We start from the raw sequence: 13,612 nt of genomic DNA on the forward strand, positions 1-13,612 counted from the left end.
CCCCATTTCCTGTTGTTTATGGCCCCTGGCACAGCTTTCAATGCTCCTCAGGCACGGAGCCACCTCCTGGGGGGCTGAACAAAACTCAGTGGAAGCACTAGAGGAAGAGTACAAGTCTACCTGGTGCGGTCAGCAAGACTGTCCAGAGGAAGTGGCATTTGGACTTAAGGGATTTTCCAGGCAAATAGAGAGGGGAGGGTGTTGTGTATCCTTGTACTTTTGATTTTGGGGGCATCAATTTGCGTCAGATTACCAGCATTTTATGGTGATTTGAGCCATTGTGAATTAGGAGAAAGTTGTGTCCATTTGCATAGCGATGTTTTTATGAAACTATAAAGTGAAAAAATAGTCTCCAGAGCTGTCTAAAAAATAATATGGGAAAAGGAAAGTACAGACGTATACCAAAAGGTTAATTGTCTTCTGTGTTGTGCGATTACGGGTATCTTTTTTATTGATTTTGTGCACCTATTTGTATTCTTCTCCAAAATTAACATATAAGCAACATCAAAAATAAGATTTTTTAAATAGATATTAACATAGTGAACTTTCTAATCAGCTCAAAAAAGGAGGGAAGGGGGAGGAAAAGGAAAAAATATGTTGAGGCTGTTCGGCTAGCTCTTAGGTGATTTCATTAGCATATGATATCCAGTACATATTGAAAACAGATAAAGTCCTGTCCGAGCCTGACTGAGAAACTTTGTAAAAGTGTTACAAGCTCAGCCCCAGCACAGAAGGAGAGACTCTTGCTGCCGGCTTTTCTGGGGACCTTGCTTCCTTCCCTATTACACATGGGCTGCGGACAGGAGCCTCAGTGCCTCGAGTGTAGCACCAAACATATTGATTCACTTGGGTTCTGTAGGCTGGGCACGGGAACCACGTTTGGCCCTAGCACCCAGAGGGGCAGTGTGCGGACCCTGATGTCCGAAGGAAAGCTGCTGTGCAGGCATGGCCTCTCCATGCCATCGAGTGTGGCAGCTTCTCCCTGCAGCCAGTAGTGGGGAGGGAGCAGGATTGACAGTTTTCTGCCTCTTTCAGGTTCTCATCAAAACCTCTTATAATATTAGACCATCAAGTGATGACTGACAGAATTTCTCCCAGACGTGGAGATTATAATGGTGTTAGTGATGATGGGAATGAGAGAGGAAGACTTGAGTTAGAGTACATTGGGTGGTAAGTTCCAGCTTCTGGGCTTAGAACGCCTCTCTGTCTGGTCTTCGGTTTTCTGGTGGCTGATTCAGTGGAGTTAGAAACAGAGAGACAGAGCCACCCAAGGCTGAGGCTTCCACACGTCCCTCCTTGGCCCGAAGGCCCTAAGCAGGCCCCACAGCAACTCAGCGCACAGCGGGTGGCCAGGTGCCGGCTGCCTTCCAGGGTGCTGGGTTCCATGTGAAGTCGTGCGTCCAAGCATCTCTGAAGAGCTTGGTTCCTCGGGTACATTTTCACCCTTCGCCCACTCCCTTCTGCGTCCTGTGTGACTTTGTCTGGCCTCCCCAGGCCTGCACCCTGCCCTGCTCACTCGTCGGCTTTCTCAGGAAAAGTGAAACTCGCCTTTTCCTTTCTCCTCAACTCAGCATCAGTTCACCCTTCCTTCCCTTCTCTTTCCCGACCCATCTCTCCTCTAGGCCAAAATTATCCCTTCTCCTTAAACTCTGTACCAGTCCCAAAGAGCTTTACATTCTTTCTGTCCTTCTCTCTGCCAGGAGATGTTCTTAGGCTCCTGCCTGTCGGAAGCCTCCCTCTGCCCTGCCTCCCAGCCTCCGGGTACTGCGGTTTTTCTCTTCTCTTCCAGGCCTCTGTCTCCTGCGGCTCTGCACCTGCTTTGCCCTTCATCATCAATTCTCCCGTCCTCCTCACCCTGGGCGGTCCACTCTCTCAGGATTCTCTCCCGAATTCTGGGTGCCTGCACTGGCTGATTTGGGGTTATTTTTCTGCTCCACTGGACAGTGTCTCATCTCTGTGTTCCCGTGTTGCAGGAACAGAGGAGGCAGCAGGGACTATCTGATGGATGCATGCCTGGATGACCTGCCAGAGAGTTTCCAGCTTGGAAATGTTGATCCCTGATGCGCGGGTCTTGTCTCTCCACTCATCTGTCTGGCCACATGAGGGCTGGCTGGGCCTGCTCCTTTAAACTCAGGCTCTGCTGAACAAGGTCTATCCGACCCCACGCAGCAGCTACGCAGTGTCAGGGTGGGGTAGGAAGGGTAGACTGGAATGTGGAAGGTGGCTTCCAGCACAGCCATAGTCAAGACAGCTGGACAAAAGTACTCCAGTACTCCAACTGGTACTCATGTCCGGAAGAGCCAGCCAGCACTCCCGCCTTTTGCACTTGGGGACCCTCAACAGCCCTGTTGTATTCCAGGTTCTCCAAGCCAGCACCCATGTTCCTGGACGACTCCTTCCGCAAGTGGGCTAGGATCCGCGAGTTTGTGCCGCCTTTTGGGATCAAAGGTCAAGGTATGTTGGGAACCCAGACCCTCTCTACCTGTAACTTCCTGTCTTCCAGACTATCTCCCTGCACTGCAGGACAGGGCTGTACCTGCAGAAGTGCCGTGCTGGGGTCCCCTCTCCCCCACGCCCAACAGTGCTTTCCATTCTCTTCCTCTTTCCCTTCCTGTCTTTTCTTCTTATTTCTTTACCGGAATATTTACTCAGAGCCTACCATTTTGTGAGGGCCAGGTACACAACAGTGGAGTAGACAGACGGTTACTGGCCCTGCCCCCTGAGTCTAGTGGAGACATAGACATTTAGAGTGCAGGACAGTAAACGATCTGATGTGGCGAGAACACAGTGCTGTGAGATCGCAGAAAACGGGGTGCCAGAGCTACTGGTACTGGAGGATTAAGTATGAGGTAGAAAATGCCAGAGAAAACAGAGGCCATCCCCCATGAATGGCCATGACTCCTCCGTCACCGCCTCCTGACGTTTCTCTCCTCCAGTCCTTTCCTCGCCTGTCCAAAGCCAGCCTTGCCCCATGTTCTCAGAACTGTCTGCTTCCATTGCCTGCGGGACCTCACTCATGCAGCCCCATCCTACCTTACGACTTTCCCATCCCTGACAGTTGAACAAACTCTGCCTCTTTGTCGGGTGCCTTTTCCATTTCACGGCCTTGTAAAGTATGAGCCTTAGGGTCAGGCACAGAAGGGTCAGATCCCAGTACACCTTTTTACTAGCTGTGACCTTGAACAAGTTATTTAACCTGTCCGTGCTTTAGTTTCTTCATCAGTTAGATTGTAGTCTAAATTAAATAACTGTTAAAGGGGTGCTATCAAGTGGCCAGGGGACCCAAGAATACCTGAACCCCCTACTCAGCCAGGCCACGCCTCCCTGAAAAGAAGACAGTGGCCTGCAAACAGACAAAAGGTTTGACCTCAAACCTCTAAGGACAGATCTGATAGATTGGGCTGAAGCGCATGAAGAACTCCTTTTTCCCGAGTGCAGGCAGGCAAGCAGTCTACTCTTCTCTCCTAGACCCTCACTCAGCACTCTGATTCTGCTAAGCCACAAAGGCCAAGAAAGGCCAAACCAGAGGCCATCAGCCAGCAAGAAGAGAACACCTAGAAGTGTATGCCCTTTCCACTAAGGTTCCCCACCTAGAAAATAGAAACCCAATCTGTATTCTTGACCTTGGCCACTTAGTGGCAATATGCTTTTCCTCAGAAGTGAAATGGGAAGTGGGAAAAAGGAGGATACCTATGGCCTTCCCTGAGGCCTACCGTAGAGATTATCTGAAGACACTTAGTGTAGAACACTCCCTAAAGGTTTGTTTCCTTACCATTCTCATTCAGCTTCTGGAAAGACTAGCTGTCTGCTGTCTCTTCTGTCTCATCATTTACTCCTAACAAATAATGCCTTCTCCCCACACGCCCAGGGAAGTGGCAGTGTCCCCGTGAGATGCAGAGGATACTTTCCAGTCCTTGCCTCGACCTTGCAGATGCATCTGACAGTGTTATCCATCCCATCTTTTAAAAAATTATGATGTTGTTATTTTTAATTTTGGAGGCATTCTTTCATAGCATGAAATATTTTAGGCACATAAACAAGCTTAAAAACTAATTTAATGACCATCCATTTACTTGCTACTCAGCTTAAGAAATAAAACATGAGACAGAATTAAAGCTCTGTGTGGCTCTTCCCATCCTGGCCCTTCCTTCCCCAGGAGACCATTATCTTGGTTTTGGAGCTACCATTCCAATGCCTGTTTATGTGTTTCTACCGAGTATGTATATATTCATTAAATATGTGGCATTTTTAACATATTTTTAAACTTTACAAATAGTAATATGTGTGTGTCTTTCAAATTGATTTTTTTTGCTTATGCTTTTCAGATTTATCAGTACTGATTCATGTAGCTGTAGGTCATCAGTTTGTTTTTTTTTTTCTATTACTGTGTAGTATTCGATGTAGCACATCTAATGTTTTCTTTTGTGGACATCTACATTGCCTCCAGTGTTTTGCTATTACAAGCGGTTCTGCAGTAAACATTCTTGTACAGTCTCCTTAAACAGATGCGTGAGTTTGATGCTGCCCACCTCGGAGCAGGGTTGCAGGATCTCAGTCTGTGCACGTCTGTGTCTTTCCTTGATAAGATGCTCTCCACTGTGGTTGTACCGATTTACTTACTTTATATGTAAATCTTTATATACATTTTGTGTTTATCTTTCTAACAACTCCACAGAGGAGGAATTACCATTTTCACTTGAAAGATAAGGAAACTTAAAACACTAAGAAAATAAGTAATTGATCCAAGGTCTTAAGAAGCAAAGCCAGGATTTAACCCCAAAACCAATACTATTATACATTATGTTATAATCCTCTCACTATACCAGAATTTGAAAGGAGAGCAGTTGCTGCAGAAGCCAGAGAGGGGCCGAGAATAATGAAGTCCAACTAGTGGGCGCAGGATCTGAGAGCACAGAGGTCGGGGGCCCTTGGTGAGGGCAGCATCAGGGGAGTGCACGTAGGCAGATGCCAGGCTGCAGCCTTACAGCGGTAAAGAGGCAGGCACAGCCCGGCAAAAGCAGGGTTAGAGACGGGCAGTGTTCAAAGAAGGAAGTGAGGGAAAGCAGTATCAGAGTGAGGCAGAGTGGCCTGGCTGGGGGAGCTGGTTGGGACCACTCTGTTCTTCGTTGCTGCTTGTCTCCTCACTGGCTCCCTGGTGTCCGCTCAATGGGGGCACAGAGGTGTGTGTAATGTGATCTCTGTCTCCGAGCAGGTGCTCCCGTTCTGGCCAACCCCCAGGCCTGACTGCAGAGCCCCCAAAGCCAAACGAGACTGCCAAGGACTGGCTGGGGAGCTGGCTCCAGGCATGGGAGCTAAGTGTGCCTGCCTGTTCTGCCCCCACCTCCTTTTTCAGGGAGAAGGTTAAGCCAGCAGCCTGGGCGGCCTTATGCTCAGAGCTCCCTCTCCCGACTTCCACCTTGGCCCCAGGAACATACACCTTCACACTGGCTCACTGGGAAACATTTCATGGGAACTTGAGTGCCCCTCTAACAGTAACCTCCCTCCTCTGTCCACAGACAATCTGATCAAAGCCATCTTGTCAGTCACCAAAGAGTACCGCCTGACACCTGCCTTGGACAGGTGAGCGCCTTGTTGCCCGGCCTCCTGCCCCTCAGCTGCCTGGCACGTGCAAAGGCATTGAGGCCCAGCTGGCCTTTCCTGGACACTAGGAGATTCTCCAACATATCCACGTGCGCACACAGTACGCACGCTGGGGTGGGTGAGCAGAGAAGTGGGGTGTCTAGCTGGGCTTGCACCCATGGGCTTTAAGCTCTTGGCAAGACCTCTCACCCTCAGACAGCAGAGGTCTCAGGGTAAGAACTGAAGACACTGGGCTGGGACACACCCACCGTTGGGACAGAGGAGCTGGATGGCGGGGGCAGCTGAAGGGGCCGTGGCTTACCATCCAGGAGGCACTGATGCCTGAAGCCAACTGACCCTGGATGGAAGAAACCCCAGGATCAGGGGCAGGAGAGCAAACTGAGTAGGGTTCCCTGGTGGCTGTGGGGAACACGGAGGCTTCCTAGTTGAAGGCGAGCCCAGCCCTAAGTCCTAGAGCCGCCAGCCCCATTGCTTTGTTCTTGCTTTTCCCGCACTGCCCTCAAGCTCAGCCCTCTTTTCCCTCTCTCCTGAAAGCTGCCTCAACCCCACTGACTCTTGGGGAATCTTTTACCCAGAGTGCCATCTTACCAGAGCCTCCTTCGTCACCTCCATGGAGCGGGTGTGTGAGCCCTTTCCACACCCATGTTTTCCTGGGGAGGTGTCAGGGAGTGGGGCGTCTGAGAGTTCCGAGTGACCCAGCTCCCTACATTATGGTTCTGGCCTCTTCTCAGAAATGCTGCCAGAAACCCACCGGTCTTCTTCCTCTATCCCAGCCTGTGCCTGGTCAAGGGCATGGGGTCAAGGGCCATAGGGGTAGGGGACGAGGATACTGGGGAGACAGCTCTCCAGAGGTCTCTGCCTCTCTCCCCTCAGCCTCAGCTGCCGTCGCTGCATCATCGTGGGCAACGGAGGTGTCCTTGCCAACAAGTCACTGGGGTCACGAATTGATGATTATGACATTGTGGTCAGGTGAGCTCCCCAAAGCAGTGCCTCGGGCACCTGCATGTTCTGGCCCAAACCCTGGTCCTTAAGCCCAGAGAGAATGTCTGACCATCTGGCCATTTGGGCTGGAGGTCAGCAGAGGTCTCAAGAAGAACCCTGGGTTGGAAGGTTTTAGAATAGAAAGCTAGATGGCTCCAGGTGACCTGGGCTCCCCATTCTCTCTGCTTGGGGTATTCTGAGGTCAGAGTGCTTCCCCAAACATAGACCCACAGACCACACGCAGTGAGCCCAAGGCAGGCTCTGACTGCGCTGCTCTCCATAGACTGAACTCAGCACCAGTGAAAGGCTTTGAGAAGGACGTGGGCAGCAAAACTACACTGCGCATCACCTACCCAGAGGGCGCCATGCAGCGGCCCGAGCAGTATGAACGTGATTCTCTCTTCGTCCTCGCGGGCTTCAAGTGGCAGGACTTCAAGTGGCTGAAGTACATCGTCTACAAGGAGAGAGTGGTGAGCTCCCTGTGCACCAGTTCCTTCCCGTCTTGCCCTGGTCTTGCCCGGCTTCCAGGTCAGCCCCTTCCTCTGAACCCAGAAAAGAACAAGGGGAACCTTTCAAAAGAAGCATTATTGACCCAAAGTTGAAAGACACCCAAGCTCAACTGAGGGACAGAGAGGTCAGAGTGACTGGCCCAGGTTTCTGGAGCTGACATGCCTGTTATCTGCTGCCTCCTCCAGATACCCAGCTGTAGGTCCTTCCTCAGCCTTGTGTGGCCACACCACAGCCCTGACCCCAAGTCCCTCCCCAGCAGTCCCCATGAGCCCTTCTCTGCCTTTAGATCCCCTGGTAAGGAAAGCTCTCATGTGGCTGGCTCTACTCCAAACTTTCACTCTCCTGCCCTGACCTTGTAGTTGCCTCCTCAAGCCCTCTTACCTCTGTGAGGTCTCTGTAACTCTGGTCCTTTGGGTCCACCTCATTCCCAGCCAAAGGCAGAAGGCCTTATTTGGGCCTTGGGGCTATTCTGCAGGGACCGTAGACCCCTCAACTTGTCAGGGGCACTTCCCAAACTCCTGTGTAAATCCTGGTCTTTCTCTACTTTGTGCTTTTCCCACTGACCTGCAGTTGGCTCTTGCTGCAGTCCCCAACTTGCCATTGAGTCGTCCCACTCTGGGAACGATCAGATTCTGTCCTCATTGTTCTAGGAAGGCAAGGGCCGGGGCCTGTTTCTTTAGGGAGCACATGTGGCCAAGTAGGCTCACCACACGCTGAGCCCTTTCCTGAGACCTCTGTATCTCAGCTCTGGGCCCGTAGGGACACCTGCCAACTTGTCCAAGCCCAATCCCCTCTCCCCTCAACCAGCTGTCACCAGCCACCCCAGGGGAGGGGCACTGCAGAGTTCACGCCATTCATCTTCCAGTACCCAAGCCTCCTACCAGAGGAGAATGGTGACAGACAGCCCTCCACCCACAGTAAGAAGCTAATTTTTCTGGATGTTTAGAGCAGAATTGAGGGGTGGGAACAGCTTAACCTGCCTATGGAGGTCTCAGTGCAATTTGGTTTAACTCCACAGCCCTTTCCCAAGCAAGGCCAAGTGCAGGCAGTGTCAGGTAGGTGGCAAGCGAGAGAGAAGACAGAAAGTCAGGAATTCAGGTAGGTGGGACAGTGGGAAGGGGAGCCCACCTCAGAACCAGGCTGAATGAGGCAGCCAGGCTCCACCAGGTCCAGCCCAGCTCACCAAAGGGGAGGAAAGGGTTTGGCTTCAGCCAGCCCCAGCTGCAAGCGGGCCCCCCACTGTCCATGTAAACCAGGCAGAGAATGGGGGTTGAGGGAGTACTTCTGTTTTTAGGACACTAGAGCTTGAGACACTCGTGTCCTCAGAGCCCTTCTCTGTGCTTTGAAGGCAGTAGAGTTGGGATCACAGGTAGGTACTTCTCAGGGAGAAATGGGAACACATTGGGTCCGCTTTGGAAAACCCCAGGGACCCTGGAGGCTGCTTTGTCACCCTGGCTTCCTGACTGTCCACCCACCTGCTCCTTCCCTCTGCCCACAGACACCTGTCACAGGAGCTCCCAGAGGGCAGGACCTGGTCCTGTCTGCCGTTCTTACCCTCCTATTGCCCAGCCACTGTAAATGATTGGAGATGACCCACACACCAAACCCTGCTTCCCCCCAGGTAGGACAGGCAGCCCCAGTCAAGAGGCAAGCCGGGTGGGCCAGGGCCAGCCGGGGGTGTCGTCATATATTCCTTCTAAGAACATCAAGGTCAGTTAACTCAGGGCTCTTAGAATCCATCCAAAGGAGTAAAGGAAGGGAGTCAACTAGAGTCAGAAAACTCGCACTGTACTCCAGCTGCTCCAGGAGCAGACAGCAGGGCCTCACTGTCCCCGGGAAGACCGAGGAGCTCGCCGCTTGGCCTGGCCTTGGCGGCAGGCTGATCGAAGGTACTAGAGCAGTTGGGGTGAGGAAGGGTGGGCTGTGCTCAGGCCCACGCTCAGCTGTGCTGATGTCTCTGTCTCGTCCTATCCAGGCCATGCCCAGGGATCTAGGACCAGACTCGTGTTGATCCCTGCCTTCGCAGGGTTGGTGGGGTGAGTGGGGAGGAGAGAGGACACAGGGAGGAATCCTCTGAAGTTCCATGAGCCTTCCCTGGCTTTCATGTCAAAGATAATTTGGGTCTTTAGAATGAGCTGCCAGAGGGAAGCCAATGATGCCCGTAGCCTCACCAGTTCGGCACCACAAGAGCCCTGTCCAGACCCTCTGGCTACCCAGGAAGCTTCTTCTGAGTACCGTTCTCCACCCAAGCCCAGGGCTAACGCCTTCAAAGGACCCCCTCTGCTCTACTTCACTTCTCTGGCTCCGAGACCCAGGCAAATGTGGGACAGGCTGCTTCTCCAGGCCCCTCCCATCTGGTGCCCAGCTGCAGGCTTGGCCTGCTCCTGCAGTGATGTTTCTAACCATGCAGCCGCTGGAGAGCTCTCCACACCTGTCTGCAGCCTCACCTGTAGAATTCTGGCAGGAGGCAGCTCTATGTTCAGGAGCCAAGGCCTAGCTGGGCAGGGCGAGAGGAGGTATTCGGCCTCAGTCATGGCTGCTGCCTGCTGCTTGCTATGTGAGCAGTTGTTCATTGGGTGTAACTTTCTGGTACCCAGGAGTGCTGGTGGGATTTGGAAAGATGTGGGAAAGGAAGACTGAACTCCAAAACAGCCTGCGTTAGGCCTGGCCATACCTACTCACCCACCCTGGACCCTCCTCATTAACCGTTTATGAGCATTTGGTTCCCTGATTCACTCAACAGTAGCACCAGTAACTCCAAATAAGTTACCAAAAGGTCTTTTATCTGCCAGATCCCAGGAGCGTTAACCAAGCCAGCAAGCAGGTCCTGTGCGCTTGAGACAGATCAGAAGAGCACCAGTGGGCTGCTGAGTGGGGAAGCTGGGTGGGGAAGGGGGGTGGAACCTGGGACGTGAAGCTGTAGGTGTATCTAAGTCCGTGGTGAGGGGGGCAGCCTCCAGCTCCTGTGAGACCCTCAGCGCCCCTGTGAAATGCACACCTGGCTCCATCCTTCCACTCACTCGTCTGCCAGGCGTCATTGAGTCTGTGCTGGCACTGTGCTGCTCCCCAGGAATATGAAGATGAATTCAACACTGTCTTGGACCCCTAGTTGCTCACAGTCTGATGGGAGACACAGTCCTGAAACTAGAGTTGTAACGCAGTGTGGTAGGTGCTGTGGCCTGAGCAGCCTCCTCCTGGTGTTTGGCCGAGGCCAGAGGCTCCCACCTGTTGTCCCGGGGCCTGGAGAGGACGGGACGTGCGAGCAGCAGAGCTTGCCACGCCATCCCCGCCTCCCTCTCTGGGACACCTGGTAACCCAGGGCCTCAGAGGTCCCAAGGAGCTGCCTTCCCAGTCCCCTTGGCTGCCTGCTCTTCCTTTTCCCTCGTCATCCTCATGCCTGAAACTAGAAAACTGGCCTCGCTGCTGAGGGGCTTCTGACCAGTGATCAGTTCAGTGAGGCTTGGGGGCCGGGGCCGGGCTGGTATGGGAGTGATTCCAGCCCAGCACGGGAAGGGGAGCGGGCAAGGGCTGCGATTTGACCTCTTGGACAGTCGTGACACGTGCCTGACCTTCCAGCTGTAGTTCAGTCCTTGGGGAAGGAGGGAGGGATTTAGGAGGCTGGTCAGGGCCCCACGTTCGTGCACAGGGGAACGAGGCCTCTCAATTTAGAAGACATCACATGGTTTAAGAGGAAAAGGCAGTAGACTTAGGTTGAAATTTGGACGCTGTCACTCAACCGGGTTACCTTAGGCAAATTACCTAGGCCCCTCACCCATGAAAAAGGGGCGGCACCGCCATCTGTCACTGTTAGTACTGGCCACAGTTCAACCCGGTGAAATTTACAAGTGCCTGTCAGAGCGCTTGACACTCAGTAAGTGCCCCCTGTTGTCCAGATCGAAGCTGTTCGTTCTTTTATTACTGTTGGTGGTGTTGTTGCTCGAAAAGTCCGGCTGCACTGGGAGTAAAGCATTTGTCTGTCTGGGCTGTAGGGCCTGACCCGGGCGGTGACCCGGAAGTGGAGTCAGAGAGCTGGCCTAGAGGACAGAGAAACCCGGCACCTCCAGGGAAGGTCACGATAGGTGCGCTGACAGCCCGGGAAACCCGGGGGGCAGACGGGGCCGCTGGTCCCCGGTCCCCGGAGAGGAGGCCCTGTTGAACCAGGCCCAAGACGGGGATCAAATGTTCATCTTCACCTAAACGCGTGTTCTGTCCCAAGCTTGAGAGGGATGCAGAGGGATGCTTGGGATGGGCTCTGCCCAGAAGGAGCTCAGCGTTCATACCACCCACCTTAGGGGAGACTCACTGCAGGGCCCCTGGAGCACGGGGCAAGGCTGGGGCACGCAGTGGCCTCTGCTGCTCGATGAGGTTTCTGCTGAGCCACAGTCCGTGGTCCGTCCCCACCACAGTCTCCTCCCCAAACATCCGAGATAAGCTCTCCTGGGACACCATCCCCTTTGCAGCCATCTCTGTAAGGTGCCTCTCACCCCATCTTAATCCCCTGCTACCACAGGTAGCTACCCAGCCTTCGCTCCGCTGCCGCAGGTAGAAAGTGCCCAGGGACCGGGGCTCAGTCACTCGGCTCCTCCTCCTCGTCCTCATCTGTGACCTCCTGGTTACTCTGTCTCATAATCATTATCAGGCTTCTCCTCTTCCCCGCCTCCCTCCCTCCCCCTCTGGTTCATATCCTGTCCTCTTCCTCCTCCTCCTTCCAGCATCCTCATCATAGCTGTTATTTATTAAGCTCCTCAGTTTACTAGCCTTTGAATTCCTTCTTCCAGTTTTCATAATGACCCTGCTAGGTGGGTACTGTTATTACCCCATTTGGGGGATTAGGAAACCAAGGTACAGAGAGAGTGAGTTACATGCTCAAGAGCACAAAACTCAGTGAAGTGGTAGAGCCAAATGTAGACTCAACTCTGGTGGTCCCAGGCGTCTTCCTAAGAAATAAATCTGACCACAGCACCACCCTGCTTAGAGTCCGCCATTGATTGGCTCCTACCCACCGATGACAATGGGAGGAGCCACCCTCTACTGAGCTCTTCCACGGCCCGAGGTGGGGCTGCGGACCCATGTGGGTCATCAGGCGGTCATCAGGCAGCCGTCTCAACAACCCCACGGGGCCAGTGCTGCGAGGAAGTGCAGAGCAGCCTCTGGGGCCACAGGTGTCCCACTTTAACCACCCCACCGTAACAGCTCCCATTTATTCTTAACACATTCAGCAAATCCAAGTCAACCACCAAAATCGCATGGAGCCCCAGGCTTCAAACACTGCCTTTCTCACTTGACTACGTCCTCTTCCCACGACCTCAGGTCCAGCCATTCCAGCACCAGGGAGTCACCCACGGAGCGAGAGAGAGAGAGAGAGAGAGAGAGCTGAGTTGGCAACGCTGGGTGCTTTTTGCCACTCCTCTGTCCTGTCCCTGGTCCTTGTTCTTCTCAGAACCTGCTCTCACCATCCCTCCAGTTCAGCTGTACCCCCGTCCCTGTTGTAAGCAGGCACCTCACACCCAGCTCCACAGAAAAAGTAAAGGTCGTCCCCCCCGCCCCGTGCAAGTTCACTTGTCCCCTCCTGTGCTCTGGTGGCTGTCTCCTCCCACCTTCCAGGACCTGTCTTACTCTGTTCACTCTTTTGTTGCCTCTTTACTGTGTCCTCTTCTCACATCTCTAAATTTGTCAGGTCTCTCTCACCTTAAAGGTAAAAGCCCTCTCTTTGGCTTGCATCCACCCCCTCTCCTTCCCTTCTCTGTCACGTTTCCAGAGAGGGGGGCATCACCTGTCCGTGATGCATTGCTGTGTTTTCTGTCTGTTTCTCAGCCCTCTCCAGCCTGGCTTCCAAACCTCTCTAGCAGCAGTGACTTGGATTCTAAATCCAGTGGGCTCCACCTCTGCCTGCCTTTAAGGGACAACCTTCCAGCAAATACTCAGTGAGCATTCACTGTGTACCCAGCACCGTGCTAAGTTCCAGGGATAGTCCTTGATTCTTAAAAGCTCATGGCCAAAATCTTGGAAGCATGCTCAGTTCCTCTGATTGCTCTGTAACAGGCGTTGTCACACCTGAAGGTTTACTGATCTGTTACCTGTTACAAGCCCGTGGGACACAGAAACTGCCCTGTTTATCTCTGTAAGCGCACCACCTCCAGCAGTGTGTAAAACATAGTTAGCTCTTATAAATGAATAAATAAATGTGGAAACTGAGGCCCAGAGTGAGGCAGTAACTTCTGGCCAAGTCAGGACTGCCACCCAAACCTTCTCCCTCCCTGTGAGCCCCTCTTCTCTTCCGTTGTCCCGGGAGGTGATGCTTTTGGATTCGGACCCTTGCGTCCTTTCGCTCTCCGTCTGCCCCTCCCAGGCACTCTTTCCTCTGAGCCATGTTTGATTTTCTTTCCGAGGTTCCAAGATCATGGTCCTTGATAAAGAGATGAAAACCAAACAGTCCCTGGCTCTCTGCCTCTTTCACCTGTGTCAGCATCACCAAGTCGGCTCCACGCTGACGACTCTTTCTGTTCATTGCACTTACCAG

The 13,612-nt window shown here is 53.0% G+C and overlaps 1 protein-coding gene across 4 annotated transcripts in view; it reads left to right on the forward strand.

The window, feature by feature from the left end:
- Positions 1-13,612, forward strand: part of ST3GAL3 (ST3 beta-galactoside alpha-2,3-sialyltransferase 3) — a 173,870-nt gene that overhangs the window by 144,995 nt on the left and 15,263 nt on the right. For all 4 annotated transcript variants that reach the window (XM_045859365.1, XM_045859368.1, XM_045859367.1 and 1 more), the window contains 4 exons: positions 2,360-2,454; positions 5,517-5,580; positions 6,475-6,570; positions 6,866-7,052. In XM_045859365.1, coding sequence (XP_045715321.1) covers positions 2,360-2,454; positions 5,517-5,580; positions 6,475-6,570; positions 6,866-7,052 — 442 coding nt within the window. The remainder of the gene's footprint in view (positions 1-2,359; positions 2,455-5,516; positions 5,581-6,474; positions 6,571-6,865; positions 7,053-13,612) is intronic.

This window comes from Phyllostomus hastatus, unplaced genomic scaffold (genome assembly GCF_019186645.2).
Source record: "Phyllostomus hastatus isolate PE091 unplaced genomic scaffold, TTU_PhHast_1.1 phas_scaffold_182, whole genome shotgun sequence".
NCBI classification, from domain to species: Eukaryota; Metazoa; Chordata; class Mammalia; order Chiroptera; family Phyllostomidae; genus Phyllostomus; species Phyllostomus hastatus.